Below are 25,396 nucleotides of genomic sequence, written 5' to 3' on the forward strand. Positions count from 1 at the left end.
ATTAATCATTGACATCTCTGTGCCATTGAAATGAAAACTATCGGACCATTTCGATGAATATAGAATTTGAGTTTGAATTGCACTTGCAGGTTTTCGAGCATATGAATTAATGCTAGCCAGTTAGTTACACTTCCGGGTTCATTTGCCGTTCAACGCGACAGAACTCTCCTAGTTGTTGAACTTTGATTAAACTGGTACTGAATTGCAGCCCCCTCCTCGTCACAAAAATGTCTCAAGCCGACCTGAAACAGTTTACTCTTGAAGAAGTGAAGAAACACAACGACAGCCGCTCGTGTTGGATCGTTATCCACGATATCGTTTACGACGTCACCAAGTTTTTGGAAGAGGTAGGAGGACTCGACTTATGTCTATTTCAACCTGACTTGAGAGCATATCAGGTGGTCTAGCTCGGTAATTTTTGGTAGAACATACCTGATAAAAGTCTTATTGGGACCAGAATGCACTGGCAGCTGACCTAAAACATCGTTTTTTAATCCACTTTAAACTGTATTGAAGGATATCCAAAGAGTCTTTATTGAAAGGGGTTCACGAGAGAAAAGAGACTCCATGATTTGAAAGTTCAACAATGTCTCCATGCCTACCAACTGAAGTTTGGTATGTAGGCATGGAAACATATTGTTAAACTTGCAAATCATGGAGTCTCTTTTCTCTCATGAACCCCTTCAGTGAAGATTTTTTGGATATCCTTCACTATAAAGTTTCAAATGGATTAAAAAATGATGATTTAGGTCGACTGCCTGTCCTTTCTGGTCCTATTAAGACCTTTATCAGGTATGTACTACCAAAACTGACTGAGCTAGGCCACCTGGTATGCTCTCAAGTCAGGTTGAAATAGACATTAGGTCAACTGCTTTCTTATGAAATAAATCGAAATTGACATCAGAATTCACCTCACAATTGTTAGCAAGCAGAAATAATTAGGTATCGTCGGTACAGCGGTTAGGTATAGCGGTTGAAATGCAGGGCCTGTTGCAATGAACAGAACATTAAAGACAAAAAGCTGTCAAACGCAGGTCCTCCTTTTTTGAAGCCCGAAGCCGATAGCCTAACTATGTAGTCAATTTAGCAACAGACCTGTTTTTCTGGGATATTTCGCTTACTTTTTGGGGTACCCAATAGACCCAAGGATGTCCACTTTTTGATGGATACATGTCATCTGTGTAATTACTTAATCAAGCATCTCTCATTTACAAGGCAAATTTTGCTGTTTAGTCGTCACTCGATCACAATTTATGAATATTCTTCAGACCGAGTTCATCACAGATGCGTCCAAACAAGAAAGTTACGCAGTCGGTCTATCATCGGCGCAATGTCTTTCAAAATTAATCATAGCATGAAGCCAGCAAGGCATTGGGGTGGCTTAGAGAATATCCAAATTACTATTCAAAGCCATCCTGTCAAAGTTTCTGTTATGGGTTTCAGGCAGACTTAGTTTTGGCATCGGCTTTTTAGAATGAGATTGTGCAATGTTGGAAATTTATGTCTGGCTGTGAAGAATGTTGGAATTTTTTTTTCGAAATAAAATTAAGCGCCTAATTGGCTAGTGTTGATTCATAATGATCATAGATTTGTGTGAAATAATTTTGACCTTTGTCAGTCGCGTGTAGCGCTATAGATAAACCCAGCTTTATAACGATAGGCGTTAAAGTACGCATTACCATCGAAATCAAGGTATTACACCTCGCTTCAGTATATTACAAAATACATTAGCTAACTGGCTCTTGAATTTTATCAGTCCGAAAACGATATCCATAAGGCTGGGGGAATTAATTGATAAATTAATTCTGTTTTCATGTAGCACTTTGTCCTGAAGATTATAAACTATTAGAATATATATTTTTCATGGAGTCGACTTCGCCGGAGTCGGATCTTTTAAGACTTTTTAATGAAGATGAAGAACTTAAGAAATTGCTCTAGAAAACATCAGTAATAACTGATATAATAATAACTAATAAGTCACACCTGACGATGATCTCTCTAGGGTGAGATCGAAACGTCGTGTATTCCATATATTTAAGATTGTTCGAATAAATAAATTCTTGTTTTTAAATTCTTTAAATCTGTAGATAGTGGGTTTTTATCTTATTATCCGTTCACCACGTTTGAGTATGGTTATCGTTCTAAAACATCAGTAGTTGCTCAAAAGTTGGTAAGAGTTAACCAACCGGTAGATAACCAGTGCAGCCAGTGGATATAGTTAACATATTGAAAACCTAACTGTTATAACAGCATGTATCCGCCGGTTATGCTTAACCAACTTTTGTGCGACTGGCCCCAGAAGCCTAGACTTAAAATATAGGACCTAATACATTGGATTCGTGATTAAACGATGGTTCACTGTTGTATCCACTATTAAATCATTTAAATTGCCCTATTCGGAATGGAATTCTAGGATTTGTAATAACCGATAAATTGTTAGAGTTTGTTATAACGAGGTTCCGTTGTATCATTAGGGATTTGTCGTGAGTGTTGGGTGTTAGGAGTGATAAAAATGGATAGGTTCTACCAAGAGCCTTGATTCGTGCATAGGTCCTAGGGTATGATGAATATGATGGCTATGCGTTTAACACGGCAGATTGAAGCGTTGCTATGTCACATGTGTTTATGCAAATCCTAATTCAGACAAAATGTAGAATGATTCAAAATGTCACTGTTGTTTAGAAGATTTAAGGCATTCAATCTGTCGCACACTGATTAAAATAAGTAAAATATAGAAATGATGAATGGCCAGATTTCACAAATATACAAGTAGTGAGAGTTTGCCTATTTTAGATGAGCTCATTATCATTTCAACATGTAAGCGCTATTCAATTAGGCCTAGGATCTGATCAGGGTTAGGATTAGGGTGTCAGGGACCATGTGGTTAGTGCACTGCACTGTCATTCGATCTTTTTTGATAGAATATGCACAAATTGAATAATTCACTTCTTTTAAAAAGCGAGGCCCGATTGTCTAGATCAGTTACCCTTGGTTAGGGGTAAATCCCCAACCTGAGTGACAACCACCAAATACCGTAGTTAAAAATACATCATTTTTCATGTGAAACCCTGATAAGTGACAAATTTCAAACTGTATCCAGCAGGGATTATTTGTCCCCACATCACTCTATGGAATGCTAGGGATGGATCTAGGGTCTGATTCAGGAAGGGTTTACCCTCAAAATAGGATATATATGGTTAAAAGGGCATCCGATCATTGGAAAACATAAGACCATATTTTTTGAAGTACATGTTTGACAGGTTGATATTTTTCATTTTCCCTTAAAATTTCTGAGCAATATGATGTATTAGGGCGGGCGATGTAACCTGTCTGTGGTTTAGTTTCACGATCGGATATTTTCACAAACCACATTAGAATAAGCCCACCCGATTATAAAAAGCTTACCACCAACGATTTGGTAACTAACTGCCCGAACGTACCCCTTGAAATTCATTGTTTTCGTGTCTATTTTCAGCATCCCGGTGGTGAGGAGGTTCTACTAGAACAAGCTGGTAAGTTATCTTCCAAAATAACGCGAATCGACGATAGATTTTTCGTATTTTGTAGATGAATTAATTTTCTTTGTCGATTATTTTTCCCATTCCAGGTTCATTCGGTACGGAGCCGTTTGAAGATGTCGGACATTCGACCGACGCAAGAGAATTGATGAAAGACTTCGTCATCGGTGAAATTGTCGATGTAAGTCTCGAGATGGTCCGTCTCAGGGGGGGTCAGTGTTGTAGAATTGATCACATTCATAGGGCGAATCTAGGAAAATTAGAATGCTGTGGCCAAGACATAAAGTAAAGGCATTTTTAACGATCAAGCAGCCTGTCATAGGCTACTAGCGGGTTCCAACCTTGGTGTTAGATATTTTTGGAGAAATACATCTGAAAATATGCAATTTCTGTAAGGATGAGTGTGAAATTTGCAGATTTTAACAACTTCTTTATGTTATCGTTTTTTAGGCTGATAAAGAGGCCCCTTTGAAATCGGTAAGTATTTTTTCCGACCATTTAATTCAAAACCGTATAATTTTCTGATTAAATTTCGTTGAAAAATTCAGATAATTAATGATTGTTTCATGTATGATGATTTCAGAGTTCCACAACTCATCCGTCATCTTCAACATCTGAGAGGTAAGTGGAATTTTTTTGAATTTTAAAAAATTCCGTTGGCAGTCCTTTTGCGAGGCTGTTCCCCAGGATAACAACCCCAGTCCCTCTAGGGATCATTCATTTATTACGTACGCTTAAAATTTGAATTTTTCATATACATCAACCCTTTCAGTGCATCTACACCGCAGTGCGGTGTATGAATCAGTGATAGATTTTGCTAGTACACCGCAATGCGGTGTATTGATGTAATTAGTAATTACCTCTCTTGAAAAATGGCAGCACCTGTCAAATATTAGTAACTAACGATACACCGTGCCGCGGTGTAGACGCACTGTAGTGGTATTCCCGTTATTCAACACACTAGGATGGAACTTTTAAAATTTTTCAAATTATCTCCAGCACTATAGGGTATTAATTAGTCAGCACTGAAAGGGTTAAGCATTACAGCACGCAATTGCACTGACCCCTCCCGCATACGTAATAAATGGACGACCCCCTACTACTTGATTTACCAGTTCGCTGGTCTATAAAACCAGTCCACCTGAGCGTCGTATTTCTACTCTAAATATTTTCACAGTTCGTGTAGCCTGAGTTAAGGGAAAGACGGACCGTACGAGTCTCGCCACGCCATTAGCTTTGAATCCCCGCGAGGTAGGAACGTGGTGGCCAAGTCAGTGTGACTACATTCACACCTCTTCAATCGTAAACGAATCAAATTTCACTTTTTGGTTCCTGGGCTTCCGTGAGACCCTTCTTCTCGTTCTAGACCTATTTCTGTGTCTGTCTTTCAGTTATTTAGCTTCATTAATAGTTGGTAGATCTTGCTGAAACTCGGGTACAGTGTTGATACAGGGGTCTAGTTATCAATGATATGATAAGATAAGATATAACTTTATTCTCCTGGCTAAAATTAATAGCATAGGGAGGTCAAAAAAGATGATACATAGAAAAACACAATACAGGAAAGACATGAAATAATATAGATTGATCACTTCAATTTTCAGTTAAAAATGCAGTTATCTAAGTCAATGAACAGAATGGGCCCAGTGCGCCACCTAGCGGCAGAACTAGGCATTAAAAACTGTTTTCAGCGATATGACCTTGAATAGGACCTCGCCGCCGAGGAACGGGGTTGAAATTCGAAAAGTTGTCTTGACGAAATTTAGCTACTAGCCCTAGAAGATACAACGTATCCAAAATGCAAAATTGTTTTTTTACCTTTAAGTTTAATCATGGTATTCTCCTTTTGCGATTTTCAGTTCGTGGGCTTCATGGTTGATTCCGATCACGATAGCGATCGCGGCCGCCCTCGTCTACCGACTGGTGGTCAGCTCGAACTCCAGCTAACGACAACACAAACCAGCCGCAGCTCGCTAATAATAAATAATATAGTAAAATACCTGCCAATTTTTGTTACCCCCGGTCGGGTGTGATTGAAATATAAATTCGGGCACAAATCGTGATACGACCTGAAGTTATGATTAGTAAATATGTAAACAGGGTTCCTTCAACGTTCAGGGAATATAAATTTCTGGTACCCGGGGCCGGTTGCGCAGTCATGGCTTGGACTTAGGACCAGTCTAAGACCAACTTAGATCTATAGCCAATCTAACAACTAAAGACCAGTCTCAAGATTTAAGACCACTTTTGGACTTAAGTCACGACTGTGCAACTTGGTCTTTAGTCTAATACATGACTATGCAACTGGCCCCTGGTTCTTGTTGGTGACAAGTGCCTCCGCAAGGAACCACTCGTGAAGAAATAGCCCCCCCCCCCCCGCTGAGGATATCTTATAATCTAATCAGAAAATTTGGGTCGCGCAGAATTTTGGATTCCCTGATCTGTAAGAACCCTGTATAAAATAAATCGCTTGTTAACAATAACATATGCTTCTTTAGGTAATAATAATAATAATAATAATAATACATGTAATTTATTTTTAAACACATTTTGGAAATTTGAATATTTGGTTTGAAGTTGTGAACAATTTGAACTATAGTTAATTGAGTTTGATTCAGAGGCCACATTTTTACAACCGTGAATTTCCAATTTTTTTTCCTAAAACACAAGATTTCTGCCTTACCCGAGAATAAACGATTTAATATAATTTATAAAATAACCGTGTGTATTAGTGAACATTTTTTTGTAATATTATTTTGCACCAGTTTGTATTATCCTATTCAAAGAGCGGTAAAACGCCAGGCGACGATTTTAACATTTTGTCGGCGATTCTCGAAATACTACTTATCGTTTTTGTTATCGAGAGGAAACTGTCATGTAAATTGAGTAGAATATAATATAAAATAAAACAGTCGGTTGATCGCAAAATTTCGTTTTCGCCTTAATTCGCTTGTATAATTTTCCAGAGGATGATGACTCCGGCTGGACCCAGTAGCCGTCATTCCCAATTTTAGGAATCTCTTTTAGACGATTTGATGTTTTAATTGCGTAGAAAAGTGGAAGGTGTTTATTCAACTAAGGATCTAACCCCCGCCCTTATTTATCAATTATTCAGACTAGGGCCATGCTCAATTATCTTGTATTCACATGAATGTTCTCGAGACAACTATGCTCTTCGTCATAACTAATGTAATACGTTGTTACAATGAACTTCAGGGGCAGCAGCTGCTAAAGGTTGGATAGGGTTAACCAGTGGATAGTTGACTAAGTTCATTGTAACTGGTATTCATCTGCTGGTTATATTTATCAACATTTGAGCAACTGGCCCCGGGGGTCCGGAAAATATGTTCATGATAACCACTTATATCTGGCTCGTTCTAACAAAATCTCACCGTAGTTCGATTTCAAGAATTCAAAGAAATTCACTTATAACAGAGGAAGCATTTTTAGAATAGAGTATTTTTTAAATCTTTTACACAGTATACAAATAAACTCATTGAAAATAGGAACACAAGTTTATATTGCAAATTACACATATGAAATATAGAGACTACTTTAAATCAACTATTGTTAACATGATTGACAATAAGTCATAAATTTGACATGATTTGACTAATTTAGTCTACAATACTGTATTTTGTGAAATGCACGTGCAACAATTTCAATCGCAAACAAAAATATAGTTCCAAATCGAACTTATCATTAATTAACCATAGTATTCAACATGTATATGATAGCTCTGCCTTACTCTTAAGGCGAGTGCTTAATTCAGTGAAGTTTACTCAAATATTATGAAAAATGCGCTCTAATTTTCCCGATAGTCAACTTCGTAAAAAATCTCCAGTTACAGTAGAACTTGCTTAATTCGAATTTTTCAATCCAGATTTTCGCATAATTGCGATGAAATGTTGGCTCCATTTAACCTTGGAACCACGTAAGCTATAGTCTAGTACGGGATTTTGAATTTTTCAACCCCCCCTCCCCCTCTGTACGCAAAATCGGCCATTTTTTCATATACATTAAGCATTACAGTACGCAATTGCACTGACCCCTCCCCCTCCCTTGATGCGTATGTAATAAATGAATGACCCCTACCTAGTAGTCGTTCCACAAACAACGACTGGTATTCAGACTACGTAAGCTATCGTTCATAATTCGGATTTTACTTAAATCAAGAGTAATCTGGACAGACTGTAGTCATCCGAATTAAGTAAGTTCTAATGTACATAGCCAGCGAAATTAAGTTGAGTTTACAGTAAGGTATGCAGCAACAGATTACAATCCACACAACTGTGGAATTAAGTGGACATGTTGCCAGTTTTCTAGAATATGGACCAATATTGAAATATCAGCCTTGGAATGAATGAAAATACCGATTATGTATCAATTACTCTTAGGCCATAATCTGGCCCCCGACAATACGATGCACCGCTGTACCGGAATCGTTCATATCGGTTTACCACAGGTCGACTACGACGTAAAAATTATCATTTTCTTCATCTTCTTCGGTACGTTCAGGTCTCGGGTCGTCGTCTTGAAGACCGAGCAGTTCACCGAATGCTTCGTTATTTTCCGTTACGTAACACGGCGACAATATACCTCCCGGTTTCTTCGTTCCGTCTGCCTGACGTGAAAAGAGAAATTTCGTTCAGCGAATCTTTGACGCGAGGACCTACGTCGCTGGAGACATATACAAAAGTATAGGGTCGGTTGTTCGAAAGTTAGAGTTAACAGATGGTTTATGTCAAAGTGAAAATTGAAATTGCATCGTAACTGTTGTGTTTGCCCAATGCCTGGCCCCAGTACAGTAGACTGTTCGTGTAGTTAATCTGAACCCTCAGTCTTAGACGAAAAAAACTTCTGAAAGTGGCCGTACAATGCAGTAGACTCTGACTCTCTGCATATGTCTGTTCTTAAGATATCAGAGTATTATTTGCAAGTCCAGTGTTTATATGCCCCCTTTACCAATTTGGCGCCAAGCACGGTATTATGAGCAAGATGATGTTCTTCCCCTCAGCTTGGTGAGCGCCACTCAAGCCATCATCAACAAGTTCTATATTTCTTTTTTCCCACCGAGCGCAACTCAAGGCGTCATTAGCAGGTTCAAGGTTTCTTTTTCCCTTATCAAGGAAAGAGCTCAGAGAAGAGTCTTGAACTCTGGATCGGATATATACCAGAAACGGATGTCGCGAACTCGGCCAAAAAATTCCATGAATTCCACAAAGGACTCTTCAGAAATTTATTGAAATGGGGATTTCTCAACTCCTATCCTGGGTATCCTGGGTTGATAAGTACACTCAACCCCCGATATACCGCCCTCATCGGTGTAGAACAATGTTGGCAGTATAGAGAGTATGGCGGTGGATCCGGGGTGTTTTGCTATGTATTTGTTTTAAGATGTACATTGAGAAAATCGGCGGTAAATTTGAGGGCAGTTCACTGTATTCATCATCGACTAATATCTATTTACCAGTTTGATCGACTGTCTGACAAGCGTCAACGCTTTCGGTTTGAACTCGCTTTTCATAGCGGAACACACGAGTTTTCCCTCTTTCATCTCCAACTCCGACGACAGCTGCGGAAATTCGAACTTTTCCTACAAACAAAGATGATGATTTACTGAAAAATGAAATTTCCTCGGCGCCTCATGAATTTTCTGAGGTAGCCGGATGAATACTTACACCGCACAGTTGTAGCACGGTAAACACCGACGCCGAAAGTTGAAGTCGTTTTTTTGCTCGAGTCGCCGCGACGTACAAAATGTTCTTCTCGTCGTCTTTGATCTGAACTGAAAACGAAAATTTCATAGTCAATAATTTATTGTTTATTCCACAAGATATTCCGACAAATTTCATATTCATAAAGGATGTTCCAATGTCAATGGTAGGTGTTCGTTTCACACGCATTCAAAACACATATACTCATCAGTCATACACACTCACACATTCAAATTTACAAATGGCAGGAAGGGGGAAAATATATTATCCCCTAATATATACCGGGTAATAAAGAAGCAAGCAATACAATAAATAATACAGGTACGTCATGAGAGATTGTAACTGGTGCGACAATATCAAGTGTGTTAAATTCATGTAGGGTCTTTCGAAATTGGCAAATCGATGGACCTTCGCGAAACAGATTTCCAAATACCCCGGTTATATTCAGAGTGGATCCTGAACGCCGCGGAGACATTTTATTTTCTATCACTATTCTTCCTCCAATTTTTGATCATCCAGACTTCGCAAGTGTTCAGGACTTGACTTCATTTTAAGAGACATTTTTTTAATTGAAAATGAACTACAAACACCAGACATTAGATATTTTATCAGCACACTTTCAAAAACTGTCATCCACATTTCACATGTGTTCAGTACTTCACCTGAGACATTTTCGATTGAAAATGAACTACAATCACCGGACATTAGACATTTTATCAGCACACTTTCAAGTCAGTAACCTGTCTGTGGTTTAGTTTCACGATCGGATATTTTCACTATAAGCCCGTCCGATTTTCATACCACCATAGATTAGGTAACTAACTACAAACTTTCATAAACTGATCGTTCACACTTCTACAATATCATATGTCTGAAGGGGGTTGAGTTTGGAGGCCACTGGTGTAGGACAGTGTTTTATACTCACACGACTGATTGCCCTCTCCCGGTAAAACGTTGTAATCATCGGTCAGTCGAACCGTATCGAATTCTAAACCTTTCGATTTATGAGCCGTACTGAACAACACATCTACAACGGATCAACGATAGCATTTTTTGTATTTTCATACATTTCCATTACATTTCACAGAATTCAAATTTTCTCACAAATTTTCGAGCACACATCCATTTTTTTCCGAAATTTCTCACATTTTCGATCAATCTGACCGCTACAAGCGCGTTCTTTTGTAAATATGAAAGCTTTCGTACCTGCGATTCTCTGGTCCGTCACCGTCTTGCTTCGGATTTTCGCGATATGACTCGGCAAGTTGTGGTTGTAAGTTCGTACGATGCGTATTTTGCCCAACAATTCGTTATCCATCACGCTCGACGCGTACTTCTCTAAGTCCGGAAGACTTCGGAAATGCTTGATCAAAGGGTGTTTGATTTGTAGACCGCCTAGAAATAATAGAAAACGGCTACGTTCACAAAACCGGGAACTAATTCCAACGTTAAATACACAGCTGTGGGTCAGGGCCCTACTACTGTTGCTTAGTCATGATTCTGCTAGACTATGAGTCCAAAAGTGGTTTAAATTTCAATGAGTGATTTTGAGTTGTAAGTTGCTGGAACTAAGATGGTCTTAGATCGGCCTTAAATCTAAGCCATGACTGCAACTACCCTTTGATTTAATGGACAGTTCCAAGCCGAAAGCGGTTCGGATTTTTATTCATTTTAATGATTGAAATGTGAATGAGAGACTTCACATTAAGAGCTAGGAAATGAGGTTCTTTCATCAACGAAGCCTAGTTTCACAGTTTCGAGTTAACAGTCAACTCTAGAGTTAAAACCAGTTTATTGTCATTGTTTCAATTCAAGGGTCAAATTTGACTCCGAACTGTGGAACTGGGTCTTGGTTTTTTCAGTCCCGATATCATGAAAATCAAATGGCTAGTTTTTATTCCTCTTTTGCTTGGATCCCTTCATGAAGTACACACACATGCAAAATCTTCAATACCGGGTAATTAGAATTTTGTACATAAAAATGGCCAATTTCTCACCCTCCCCCATAGACGTGTACGTACATTGAACTAATCCAAATTTCAGTCATCAAACTTCAAAAGACTTTTGCTGTTGGAAATTTTTTTTTGACATACCTTTCCGACGTTCGGGGTCCGACAGCTGCAAAGCGTAGATATCCAAAATGGTATTGAATCCGAATGCCTCGGCGCCCTGAAAAAACCAATCAAGTAAATAACCATTAGTATAACCAAAATTCCCACGATATTTAAGAAATTAGTTTCAATGTGAAGATCATGTTCTAAAGTACCCCAGACCAATTTCAATTACAGCACTCTTCACAGGAATACATTTTTGCCCTGAAAGAAGCATTTAAAATAAAGCTGGAAGCCCAGTATTCGTTTTATCGATTCATCAAATACATTCGATAGGGTCAATCACTGGACTTTTTTTAAGAGATGCTACATAGTTTTTTGCCTTTGCGTTTGAAAGTTGCATAAAATACAAAATCCTTATTTCGTCTTTAAGTTCTCTTGGAATGGTGTTAAAATATTCAGCTAAAAGTCGCTCATTTTTTTTTCAATCGGATGCGCTATTATTTCTCTTTGCCGAGAAAAAGAGCAAATATAACGATATTTGTCTGTGTGAACTCGGCTATACAAAAACTTGTCATCTTTTACTGTAATTATGGATTCATATTTTTGTGCAGTTCCACCAGCTCAATTGTGTGCATCATTTAGAGATAATTTGCCCAAATTGTCGAGGTACCTCGCCTCCGTGTTTCAAAGGCCTAAGGCAATTCTAGAAACCACCTTTTTAAGCGGGATCATTTTCCGAATTTTCCAAACCCCTTCCCTCATGTACGCGAAATCCACCATTTTTTTGTATACTTTTAAGCATTACAGTACATAATCGCAATTGGCCCCATTCCTTAATGTGTAAGTAATAAATGAATGACCAAAGAAAAGAAAATTCCCCGACTTTTCCCTGATTTCCAGGGTAAGTAGCAACTCTTAAATGTACCGAGTGCTCATCGCGCCATCTGGTGTTCGGGTTTCATATGAATACTCATATTACTCATATGAGCAATCTACGAGTTTACCGTGTTTGACTACTTACACCGACAAATGCAACGCGGACTTCCTCATTCGCCGTCGAACAGCACAGATTGACCGCTTCTTTGAACAGCGTGAAATTACTACGAGTTATGATCGCCAGTTGTCCCTCTCGATCGCCTTCGATGCCACCTGCGAAAAAATACACCGCGAATCGAATAAAATCTTCAGTCGAATCAACATCCTTAGATACAGTTTCACGGGTATTAGTAATCCATTTTCTAGAAATAAATGCGTCGAACAGAGTGACCACTTTCTGCGAATTTACAAATTCCCCGAGTAAATCCAAGAATTTTCTTGCTTTAAAATGTTACAGTTTATTCATTTTCTTTTTATGAATCGCTTATTGATTAAGTAATGTGAGGTCAATAACTCATTCAAATACCCTGATTTTTTTTTTTGGTTTAATTCCAGAGTTTTCCCTGATTTTTCTGATTCCCGGAGTTTTCCAGGTCAGTGCCCGCCCTGTCCAAGCTCTCCGGTCAAATTCAATTCACATCTATCTGAAATACAGGACCTGCTTCAACGGCTCTGTTTCGAGAAAAACTCTTCAATCGGCTAAATGTCTTCGTTATTTGCGTTTATGTTAAGATCGATTAACAAATTTATCCTTTTTATGAAACACAGTTAGCCGGGTAATGTAGCGTACTTCACGATGTAAAATTCGATCCCAAAGACTTATAGATTTAATCGACTCACAGCTGCTACCGCTAGAAGTAGATTTTAACTCACAACTGTGAAACCCGGCTCCGGTTACTAACCTGTTATACCACTCCCGACTAGATTCTTTCTCCTTTCTCCGTGTAAAGCGCTGAGGATGCAGTCGGCAACTTGAGCGATTTCCGGACCAAATCTGAATGACTGTAAAAACAGACAAATACCCTTATTGGAGTCTAGGCTTTGATTTGATTTCAGTTTAGGCCCATTTTGCTTCTATATACCTAGAGCCGAGCCAACAACTTAAGACTAGTCTAAGCTCATTTTGGCTCTATAACCAATCTTACAACTTAAGACTAGTCTCAGCTCATTTTGGTTCTACGGCAAATCTAACAACTTGAGACCAGTCTAAGCTCATTTTGGTTCTATTATCAATTTAACAACTTAAGACTGGTATCAGCTCATTTTGGTTCTATAACCAATCTTACAACTTAAGACCAGTCTAAGCTTATTCTGGTTCTACAGCCGATCTAACAAGTTAAGACCAGTCTAAGCTCGTTTAAGGTTTATAGTAAGACAAGGGATTTTCTTCCCACAGCTAATCCAATAAACATGATTTAAGGCCATTTTGTCAATTCTGGACCCAATTAAAGAAGCTGTTTTTCGTACGTACTTGAGTCAGATAGAAAATTTTCGAAGCTTGCACTTGCTGCATCGAGTTGACCGCACCACGAAAAGCGTAGATTTGCTGACGAGGATCGCCCACCAGTATTTTACCTTGCGACTGAGATAACAATACATCGGCTATAGCTAAAAATAAATAATATTGAACAACTTCATTAACCCCAGTATATGGAAGTGTATATAATTTGTGCGTTTTCTATGGTACAGACAGCAGGCACTCAACACTATGTCACAAATGGGTCCTCTCCTCATCTAAGTATCATGCACTGCGCTGGAAGGTAGCACATGTTTCTCATACACAAAATAAATTTCCTGTCACTGGGATTGGGTAAGAACAGACGAGACTACCCTGCTACCTGATACCTCTACCCTGGTACCCGATATCTCTACCCTCCTGGTACCTGATATCTCTACCCCGGTACCTGATATCTCTACCCTCCTGGTACCTGATATCTCTACCCTCCTGGTACCTGATATCTCTACCCTCCTGGTACCTGATATCTCTACTCCGGTACCTGATATCTCTACCCCGGTACCTGATATCTCTACCCTCCTGGTACCTGATATCTCTACCCTCCTGGTACCTGATATCTCTACTCCCGTACCTGATATCTCTACCCCGGTACCTGATATCTCTACCCTCCTGCTACCTGATATCTCTACCCTCCTGGTACCTGATATCTCTACCCTCCTGGTACCTGATATCTCTACCCTCCTGGTACCTGATATCTCTACCCTCCTGGTACCTGATATCTCTACCCTCCTGGTACCTGATATCTCGTATTGTAGTAGTTTTCAATAAAAGGCGATTAATTTGATATCGAAAACAAACTAGGAATTATTCTTTGATTTTGAGACTTCTGAGAGTAAATGAGCGCTTAAAAAAAGAGTAGAAACTACTCTCAAATTGAAGTCAGGTCCAGTTACAGGTAGGTATAATGACTACCCGGCGTCAGGTCGCTGGGGTCCCTTAAGAGGTACATACGTATACATGGGCCAGGATTTATAGACCGGTATTAACTTAAACCCAGGGGCTCACTCAATTGAAAATGAATTGGGGTGTTAAAATTACTCCCAGTCCCAGAAGTTTACCTGGTGTGAGGTCCTGAGCTTCATCGATCAATATACAATCGAAATTGTACAGTTTCGGACGCGACAACTGATAGACTTTCAAATAACCGTCGTGCGTGATTTTCATATCGTCTCTAACGTCGATCATTCGCTTCCAGATCATTTCAGCGTCTTCTAAAACCATCTAAAAACAAAGCATCGCACACCGATATAAGACTTGCACTAGAACTAGAAGATATGTTGCCCAGGAACTAGAAGATATGTAACGCTGGAATTGAGAGGGTTACAATCAGACCAAATTCCACAGTTACGAGTAAAAGAACTGACTCCAGAGTAAAATGATTGAAAATCAACTACATTAGAATATCGCCCTTATTTAGGGAACATTCTTTATAATATAATAATATAATATGTGTCTTATATAGCGCTAAATCCAGCCAGGCTGCTCAGAGCACTTTACATTTTTCGGTATTGTTACCCTGGCCAATTTTATACTCTAACATGTATCAGTCATCTATCCCTGGGGAGAAGTAACACCGAGCTGCTAACAAACGCTCAGGAGTCATCTATCAGGCCAGGCACCCATTTACTCCTGGGTGGAGAGAGGCAATGAGGATAAGTGTCTTGAGTTCTTTTCTTTTTGGATTTCATGTTATTTTTTAAATAAGGTTGCACAGTGTTTCTACAGGGTGGCCCCTGACTTTTCCCTGACGCGCGCATTGTTTTCCCTGACTTGATCTGCTAAGAATCCAATCAATTAACATAGTCAAATACATAAGAAATAGATGTAAACTGTTTGATTTCAAGCGCAATCGAAGTATTTGAACTAATTTCCCGTGACTTATAGCTTTTTAACTAAATAATCCCTCAATATTCCCCGACTTTTTAAAGACAAAAACATTCCCTAACTTCTCTCTCTGATATCCAGGTGGCCACCCTGTTTTCAAACAAAGGCTAACCCCCTTTATTCATTAGACGAAGTTGAGAAGTATTTCGAAACGTTACCATTCGATGTTCGTGCGGGACCTCGACGAGCTGCGGTGAATTCTTATTCATATCGAGACGAGACAGCGGCACGTGAGCGGTCGTCAGATCGCGGTCAGCAGACGCGCAGAAATCGTTGATCGTCAGGATAACCAACTTCGCGCGTACGAACAGCGACATTCCTTTCTTTAACACGATACTCTCGGAGATTTCCTTCACTTTTAAGTTGCCGGTTAATTTCCTCGCATACCTACGAGAATTTGAAATTTCATTCAAAAGGTCAACTTGAATGGGAAGGCAGGGCCCAGACCCCCGAGACCACCCTCCGAATTAAAGCTTGTAAAATGCCCATATGACATCATCAAAAGTGGACGCTAAATACCAATGCACTTAAGATACTTACATTCGTCCAAACTTGGCGTAAGCGAGGCTGTGACTGGTTTTCGAAGTAACATTTCCGGGAAAAATTTTAACCGCGTGGTCTGCCATCGATCTAGAAATTCGGTTGAAATAAGTTTTTCTAATGATTTCAGAGGATCACTAAATCGTTCTTTTTCTTACTAAACGTGTAACTTGGGAGGATCACTAAAACATTTGTTTTTCTTAATCTACATTTTAGACTAAGTGTCGCGACAAACTGTAGCGATGATGATCACAAATATAGTTTTGAGTACTAATTTTCGATCCAATTCATTAAAAGTCATTGTCAATGTAATGATCATCCCAACTATGATGACTTCAGCGCCACCAACAGTCGATTTCAGTTATCACGGTCAGGAGCGAGTTTTATACACGTAGGTAAAACCCCAGGGCCTCGTTTCACAGTTGTGAGTTAGAGTTAACTCTCAGTTAAAATTAGTTCATTTTATCGATGAGTTAACTCAACAGTCAAATTTAACTCAGAACTGTGGAACTGAATCTAGGAGTGAATTGCATAGTCAGGGCTTAGATTCAAGACCAGTGTTTAACCCTTTCCGTGCTGACTAATTAATACCCTATAGTGCTGGAGAAAATGAAAATTTGGGAAAATTCCACCCTAGTGTGTTGAATAATGGGAATAGCACTATAATGTGTCTACACCGCGGCGCAGTGTATCATTAGTTACTAATATTTCACTATGTTTGACAGGTGCTGCCATCTTTCGAGAGATAATTACTAATTACTAATTAAATCAATACACCGCAGCGCGGGGTGCTAGCAAAATCCATCACTGATTTATACACCGCACTGCGGTGTAGACCCACTGGAAGGGTTAAGCTCATTTCGGTTCTATGAGCAATGAGAATATGGTTAGAAGTTAACGCCAGTCTATAAGACCAGGGGCCGGTTCCATAGTGAGGGCTTAGACTTAAGACCAGTCTAAAACCAACTTAGTTCTATAGCCAATCCAACAACTTAAGACCAGTCTTAAGCTTTAAGACCACTTTTGGTCTTAAGTCTTGACTATGGAACCGGGCCCAGATCCCGGTTACCTGTTGTATACGATAAGTAGAAAGCGTTGACTCGGTCGAACTTGCGTATATTTAACGAGAGTTGTCGTTTTTCCAGTTCCTAAAAATCATAAGTTACTCGTTAAGCCAGTGGTATATCAAACGGTCACATTGACATTCATCACCATCAATCGTTTACTCATTTACATCAGTTCTGCTCTTCTAAATTCGAATTGGATCGGTTAAAACGTACAACAATTCAACAAAACTTAACAGAATTCAACAGAACTGAATTCGTTCCACATTCCTACCTGCGAATGCGACTATTTTGATAGTTTCTCCCGCGTCGATGTTGTGATTTACGATTCTCATCTGCTCGTGAGTTAGACGTAGTCCTTTTTCCGATTGGCTAAAATTCGATGAAAAATCTTTCGTTTTTGGGAAGGCTTCATTCATTGACCAATTTTATGTATCAACATACTACATAAGAAACCCTGCACAGTATACTGGGCCCAGTTCCGTAGATCTTGGTGCAAATGTGACTCTAAATTAGGTATTAAATATAGTCAAACTAAACCGTAAACGATGAATAAGGGTCCAATGCTGGTTCCATAGTCATTGCTTGGACTTAAGACCAGTCTACGACTATTCAGTTCATAGCCAATATCACAACTTAAGACCGGTCACAAGATTTAAGACCACCTATAGACTTAAGTCACAATTATGGGACTGATTTGGATTTAACCCTTTCAGTGCTGGCTAATTTAATACCCTATAGTGCTGAAGATAATTTGAAAATTCTGAAAAATTCCACCCTAGTGTGTTGAATAACGGGAATAGCACTATAGCGCGTCTATACCCTGGCGTGGTATATCGTTAGTTACTAATATTTCACTATGTTTGACAGGTGCTGCCACCTCTGAAAAGAGATAATTAGTAATAACTAATAAAATCAATACACCGCAATGCGTTGTACTAGCAAAATCTATCACTGATTCGTACACCACACTGTGGTGTAGACACACTGAAACGGTTAAGACCAGTCCTAAGATCAAGACCAATCTTAGGATATAAGACCACTTTTTGACACCAGTGATGAATGCGGAACTGGGCCCTATGGCGCGGCACTGGACAAATCGCTTACACTCGATGACATGACTGAAGTAAAGGGGTTCCTATGGAGGAGTTAAGGTCCTTAACACCTCAATACCGGGGTAGGTACCCCTTAACTCCTTAGGGGTAGGGATATAAACTGACCTGTACTGCAGTATCGTCTGTTGACCTTTGTTACTAGAGAAAGCCGTCTGCAGCTGATCGACCGACGAACGCGACGAATTCTCGTATAAATACAACGCGTAGTAAACTCTATAGTGAATACTGAAATGAAAGATTACCATTTCATTTAATATCGAATTTTTGAAGCCATTTTTTCCGAAACCAATTTTTCTTATGAATTCACACCTGACAACTGTCTCTAGATTGGGTCCAAAACTTTGTCTTTTATTTCTAATTCTTGACTAATAAATTTCATCTATAATATTTTAAATCTATGTATAAAGTAAAGTAGGTTTTAAACTAATTATCCATTCTCTTTGTTAGAGTGCGGCCTATCTACTATGACTGAGATTGTTTTATTTCGGTCATCCTTCTAGACATTATATCAATAGAGGCAAATTTATCAAAACATACCCAAACGGTGCGGTATCTGACGAGTAAAGGCTACTCAATTATGAGAATCCTTTGTGGATAAATGAGTATTGGTTTTTGTTGCAACGAATATGGCCTGTCGGCCATTTTCTTTTCTCGCGTATACTCAGCGTTACCATGCTCTTGAGCATGGTAAAGCAAGTACAGTACTCAAAATTGAGTATACCTTTGGATAAAATGTGCCGAGTACATTCGTCAATAAACGCGCAGTTGGGGTACTCAAAACTTGAGTACGTTTCGATGACTACCCCTTTGGAAATACGACGAACCTGTTCCACACGCCGACATTTTTAATGCGTTTAAACATCAGCAACATCGTCGCGATGCAGTACAAACATTCCAGAACCTCCATGATCGTGCACTGCGACCGCGCGCACGTTAAACACGCGATCACTTCTTCCACGTCGGAGACGGTCTTCGAGATGACGACGAGCGCCGCTATCAGACACCACGGGTTCATGTTCTACAAACAACGAATTTGTTATCGATCTGTTGTCTCATCTATGTTTGTGAAACTCTTTGGATTCATAGTTTCCGAAAATTACTGATCCGAATGCATTTAAACACGGTCTGAAGCAAAGCCAACAGTTGTTGATATGCGTAGTAGTTTATAGTATACTGAAAGTTTTGAGGTTAATTTTCATTTTTTTTCAATTCATTCCTTAGATGATTCAGTTATGAAGTTCAGTAATATAGTAAAACTTCGAAACTCTCAGAACAAACTTTTTATATCATCAACTGTGGGTTTTGCCGCGTCAGCTATATCATCTACAGAATATGACAGGAATACCAGGGGCCTGTTCCATAGTCATGGCTTGGACTTAAGACCTGTCTAAAACTATTTTAGTTCTATAGCTAATCTAACAACTTAAGACCAGTCTTAAGATTTAAGACCACTTTCCGGCTTAAGTCTCGACTGAGGAACCGGCCCCAGGAGTGTCTTTCTAGAGATATACATACCCCATCCTCGATACAATCGTCTAATCGTTCAGCAATCAACGCTCGAGCCCACGAGTATTTCTTGTGTTTCGCCAGACATTCGTTCATATTTTTCGACGAAACGCGCTTGAAATCTTTCATAAATCTGTAAAAATTTTGGAACGATTGTAAATTTCAATCGAGTCAAATCTACCTCGCGCTACTTAATGGGATACCGGCAAAACTACCGAGGGAAACGAGGATTTTGCAATAATCCGCCAGGATCGCTAGCGGTTACTCAGTTACCGCGCTTCAATTTTCTTCAAAATTCAAGTCAACCTTTCTGATTAGTTTATCAATTTTCAGTGAAATCAATACCATACAATGAGTGGGAAAAGGAGTCTTATATCTATCCGACGAATCATTTGATAACTTTCGTATTTGGAGGCCTAAAAATTCGAATTTTATTGAAAATGAACTGATTTTCTCTACGAATAACCCTGTATTTTGTTGCACCATCTGGTGTTGCTTACCTGATCAGTTGTGATAAGAAATCTGACGGTAATTTTATACCGCATTTCTCGCGAATGATTCCATTCATGTAAGCGGCTTCGTTACCGATTCCGGCTTTCAATTTGTGATACCTCTTCTTCCACGGAACAAACTTAATTTAAATATCAAAAATTTGGTTACGCATCTATAATAATACGAGTCTCACGATAGCTTCAGGGCTGACAACCTCTGCAAAGTGCTATTGGTAACAACTTGAATTTCTTTCAGTAACATTTCATTTAAATATGAAAGAAAATGATCGAATTATAAGTAATCGAAGCAATGACCCTCAGTAACAGCTTTCACATTTCTGTACGCATCTAACAAATCATATCAGTATTTTTTGAGAACTTGACAAAATACATGTCCTTCTGAAGGAGAAATTAGGCGAGATCATAACAAGGTATTGCTGCTCCAAATTCACAACTGCTATTCAATGCCACATTGCGAATCCATTTTCAATACACTCAAACTTTGAACCCATTAGATTTCTTGCGGGACCTTTTTTTATTTATCTTACCTTTTCATCGGACAAAATATCGTTCCACTGTAAACAAACGCGATTACTATTCAAACACAAATCCAACATCGGCAGTTGACAAAATATCAACTCCAAAACTTCGCGCGGCAACGATTCGAAATAGTTCACATCGATCGTCTGCCGCTTCGCCGTCTGCACGTCGGCGCTGTCGCCGAATAATCCGAATTGCGCCTGACTCAAAATCATCGCGTCCGTATCGCTGTCGTCGTTAATTGTGGTCAGATCGACGACGTGCGTCGGTGGCAAACCGTTCAAACCGCGAGACGTTTCCGCGTTCAGCGCCGCGAGCGAGAACGACGTGCGCCAGCCGCCGCCGACGCTCAAGCGGTTATTCGCCGTCGTTTTTTTATCGATCGTTTTTCGTCGTTTTTTTCGTTTCGTCGTTTTTTTGTCCGCGTTCTGACTTTTCTGATTCGCGATCATCATTTCGAACACGTTTTTCGGCGGCGTCGATTCCGCCTTTTCCGGCGGCGGCGGATTTCGAACGGACGGACTCGTCGACGGCACGTCGCTTAGATAACTACGTAAAGAATTTTTCTGAGGCACCGGAGCGACGGAATTTTTTTTCCATCCGATGCTAAAAGTATTCGAAACATTTCCGACGTGATCGTCGACTGGTAGAGCTATTCTAGTTAAACTGCTCGCCGACTGGAATCCGAAATTAACCCCGGGCCCGGCCGCAGGCGCGCTCGGACCGCAGTAATCGCCCGGCTTCGACCGCGGATACAGACCGCGGTTCGGATCTTTCGAACTGGTTTCGACGCGCGCGGGATCGGTCAATGCCTGCGAACCTGACGCGGTTCTCGCGTGGTCGACGCAAGCGTTCGAATCCATGTGGATTCGTCGGCGTTTCATCGTCGATTCTTCTGATTCGTGAGATTCCCGATCCACAGAAAAGATATCCTCGTCTGATTCAGTATTATCACTGTTTTCGACAAGAGGACTAACTCCAGGTACTAAATGACTAGCTTCAGCACTAATTACTCCAATTTTAGTCTTTTCCTCTGTAAGTGATTTTTCTAAATCCTGGCTACTACGCAAAAGTTCTTCATCAGAATCAGAATTACCAATGACTACAGGACTAACTCCAGTGACTAAATCACTAACTTTGACATCACTAGTTACTCCGATTCTAGTCTTTTCCTCGATACAATGTAGAAGTTCTTCATCAGAATCAGAATTACCGATGACTACAGGACTAACTTCAGTGACTAAATGACTAACTGCAATATCAAGATCACTAGTTACTTCGATTCTAGTCTTTTCCTCGGTAAATGATTTTTCTAGATCCTGGCTACAACGTAGAAGTTCTTCATCAGAATCAGAATTACCGATGACTACAGGACTAACTTCAGTGACTAAATGACTAACTGCAACATCGAGATCACTAGTTACTTCGATTCTAGTCTTTTCCTCTGTAAATGATTTTTCTAGATCCTGGCTACAACCCAAAAGTTCTTCATCGGAATCAGAATTACCAATGACTACAGGACTAACTTCAGTGACTAAATGACCACCTGCAACATCAAGATCACTAGTTACTTCGATTCTAGTCTTATCCTCGGTAAATGATTTTTCTAGATCCTGGCTACAACGTAGAAGTTCTTCATCAGAATCAGAATTACCGATGACTACAGGACTAACTTCAGTGACTAAATGACTAACTGCGACATCGAGATCACTAGTTACTTCGATTCTAGTCTTTTCCTCTGTAAATGATTTTTCTAGATCCTGGCTACAACGTAGAAGTTCTTCATCAGAATCAGAATTTCCAGCCACTAAATGACTAACAAACAAATCAAGATCAGTAGCTACACCAGATTTAGTCTTTTTCTTATTTGGAAACGACCGATTTTCGAGTTCCTGGCTGCAACGCAGAAGTTCCTCATCGGAATCTGAACCAAATTCCATTGCGATCTTCTATTTGCCATCATTAGCAGTGATCATCAAAACCTTGAAATAAAAGTTGTGAAAGTTAAATTTTTTAATTCCACCATCGATGAGGTCTCACACAGAACCCCTTATATTACACATATCAATGTTTATAGACATTATTGTAACGGTTTTCATCACAAAACATGTCTTATCAACTCACCCACCTGTGGTGCAAACATTTTTTACGCACTAACAACATTTTTAGGGTCAGGTTCAACTAATTTATTACTTTCAACCCTCTCAATCGGTACATTTCAAGTCAGGCATAAATGTAATTCAACCCGTAACAAACCTTAGATAACCAGGTGTATCATCGACATCTCTGCCCCACGTTTAGGTCAAGGCTATTTTGTATGTTTCAATATGAAATAAGAACTAAGTTGTACACTCCTACAGTTAATGAAGACAATTAGCTAGGTCGACAAATGCCACCACTTTCGGCTCTGTAGCTGAATGAAAGGATTATCTACAGTCTCCTACAGGGTGATGGCCACATCTATTTGACTTGCTTTTTCCGACTATTCCCTGACATGCACATTGCTTTCCCCGACTAGATCAGCTATGAACCCAATCAATTAACACAAATTGAATACGCAAAACATAGCCTACTGTCCGTCACACCTACTCTCCGTGCGACGTTTTGGTCCGTAATTTCGTTAATAATCGGTTTATCTACCTTTATTATGCATCAATTTGTTAAGTGAGGAATTTGCATTCAGAAATAAACAACAATTTTCACTTAAGTTGTTTTTGTTTTCATTTATGAGCGATAGTTTACTCAGCATACGCTCGCGTAATGCTGAAAAAACCGCTCCGCGGACGCTCGGAAACGTTACAGTGACGTCATCACCTGCTCATTAGCATATCAAAATACAGTAGGTGGCGCCACGTGACGGGCCATAAAAGCCGTTTTTCAGCATTACGCGAGCGTATGCTAGGTAAACTATCGCTGATAGAAGAAAACACAAACAAATTTCTGCCAGTTCATGATTTATTTCTGAATGCAAATTCCTTACTGAACAAATTGATGCATAATATTTACAGATCAACCGATTATTAACGAAATTACGGACCAAAACGTCGCATGAAGAGCATGTGTGACAGACAGTAGATGGAAACTGTTTGATTTTTCATGGCGCTCTCAAAAAATTTCCATGTACCTTTAATGTTTTTAACGAAATTCCCTGACTCTGCGTTCAACTGAGGAAATCGAAGATTCCAGTCGTGACAATCGAGGTTATTCCAGGCAGCGCTAGTGTATACATTCAAATAATGACAATGAGGCCTTTTTCTCAAGACTCAATCAAAATCCACCCATAACCGGCCACAATTTCAATGACAAATACTAAATTGCCCTATACATTTGAACCCTTAAAATCAAAGTGAGTTTACCAAGAGATGCCATTTGCTTAAGTTCTGATGTGGGAGGCTAAAGGTCTTACAGAGCACAGTGTCTTATATTGTAGACTGCCTTATTAAGAATTTTTTTTGATAAAGGCCCTATTTTGATGTGATTGCTATTGTTACTACCAAATAATCATCATACACATAGTACGAGTTGTCTATTGAAATTTCTTGTAGGGCCTATACTGTCATCAGTTTTCAAATATCCAATTAAGAGATTATATGTTTGCACAGAGTCAGAGAGAGAACAGGGTTTGTAGTAAGTAATCAGATAGCAAGTCGGTAAACAGGATTTTACCTGAAAAAGTAAGCCCTATAATCAGCACCCTAGCCTGAAATGTTTCTATAAATACAGTAAAACAAAAATAATACCTTGTTTTGCCTAAAAATAAAATTGGTCGTGTCGACATTTCGTAGACGTAGAATGCAAAAAAATTGTACACCTAATCAGTTAATTTCGAAAACTGCCGGGTCTGTTATTTATGATCATTGTAGCCAGGTAACAAAACATTTCATCCAAATGTAACAAATTTGATCGGTAAGATTCGACGCGTTCTATTTAACAAAATATGTCAATATAGTAATTGAAATTGAATTTGTTGGGATTCCCCGATTTTCGAAGCCGATTTTGATCTTAAAATAGGGATAGTCCCTGTTGTTTATTTGCCAATTTGGCTTGTAAATTTCGTTAGATTTTTTGATTGAGTGTCCCTTACAGTTACAGACCCACCACACCTGCCGGGAGCGAAACAGGGGGTTTCGAAGCCGATTTTAACGAACTTACACAAATTAACAGCGGTCACCAACTATCCACCAGTATCACCAATATCACCAGCATCTACCTCGAATCTTTTAAAACAGCGCAAAACAATCAGTAATCACTTGAACACGGTGGAAAATACAAATATCCGATTCAAAGATTTAAAAACATAACTTTCCGAATTCCACTTTTTCTGCTCCACCAATTCGATCAATCGCGCAATCACTCACTTCCCAGTGCTAGTCTTCCAATGGCACAGTCAACCAGTCTAGAGTTCCGAAATCAATGCGCTCCAAAACTAAATGACCAGACCTCCAGCAACATTGAACATTGAAGCATTGTAGATATAGGGGTGCCTACTAATTAGATCATTAGTCATAGTTATGTTATTAATCTTACTGAATTAATTAGCAATTTTTTGGGAAATTTTGTTTTGACGCGCAGAAT

At 39.4% G+C, this 25,396-nt stretch overlaps 2 protein-coding genes across 3 annotated transcripts; one reads left to right on the forward strand and one right to left on the reverse strand.

Annotated features, from left to right (window-relative positions):
• Positions 1-135: 135 nt before the first annotated feature.
• Positions 136-6,446, forward strand: LOC141902489 (cytochrome b5-like). Its single transcript, XM_074790243.1, has 6 exons — positions 136-347; positions 3,476-3,512; positions 3,608-3,699; positions 3,969-3,995; positions 4,102-4,139; positions 5,378-6,446. The coding sequence occupies exons 1-6, from the start codon at positions 228-230 to the stop codon at positions 5,463-5,465; spliced, it is 402 nt and encodes a 133-aa protein (XP_074646344.1). The 5' UTR covers positions 136-227; the 3' UTR covers positions 5,466-6,446.
• Positions 6,447-7,052: 606 nt separating this feature from the next.
• Positions 7,053-25,135, reverse strand: LOC141902444 (F-box DNA helicase 1-like). Of its 2 annotated transcripts, none has more exons than XM_074790164.1 (20): positions 24,974-25,135; positions 20,830-22,803; positions 20,291-20,421; positions 19,800-19,923; positions 19,109-19,302; positions 18,390-18,509; positions 17,444-17,541; positions 17,175-17,253; positions 16,106-16,195; positions 15,724-15,952; positions 14,740-14,902; positions 13,637-13,773; positions 13,068-13,167; positions 12,311-12,438; positions 11,329-11,404; positions 10,442-10,630; positions 10,161-10,262; positions 9,200-9,306; positions 8,989-9,114; positions 7,053-8,138 (listed from the first exon to the last, which is right to left on the reverse strand). In XM_074790164.1, the coding sequence occupies exons 2-20, from the start codon at positions 22,759-22,761 to the stop codon at positions 8,094-8,096; spliced, it is 4,170 nt and encodes a 1,389-aa protein (XP_074646265.1). In that variant the 5' UTR covers positions 22,762-22,803; positions 24,974-25,135; the 3' UTR covers positions 7,053-8,093. The 2 variants fall into 2 exon arrangements, with proteins under 2 accessions (XP_074646265.1, XP_074646264.1); XM_074790163.1 differs by having other exon boundaries at positions 7,053-8,142.
• Between the last annotated feature and the right edge of the window lie 261 nt (positions 25,136-25,396).

This window comes from Tubulanus polymorphus, chromosome 3 (assembly GCF_964204645.1).
Source record: "Tubulanus polymorphus chromosome 3, tnTubPoly1.2, whole genome shotgun sequence".
In the NCBI taxonomy this organism is placed as follows: domain Eukaryota; kingdom Metazoa; phylum Nemertea; class Palaeonemertea; order Tubulaniformes; family Tubulanidae; genus Tubulanus; species Tubulanus polymorphus.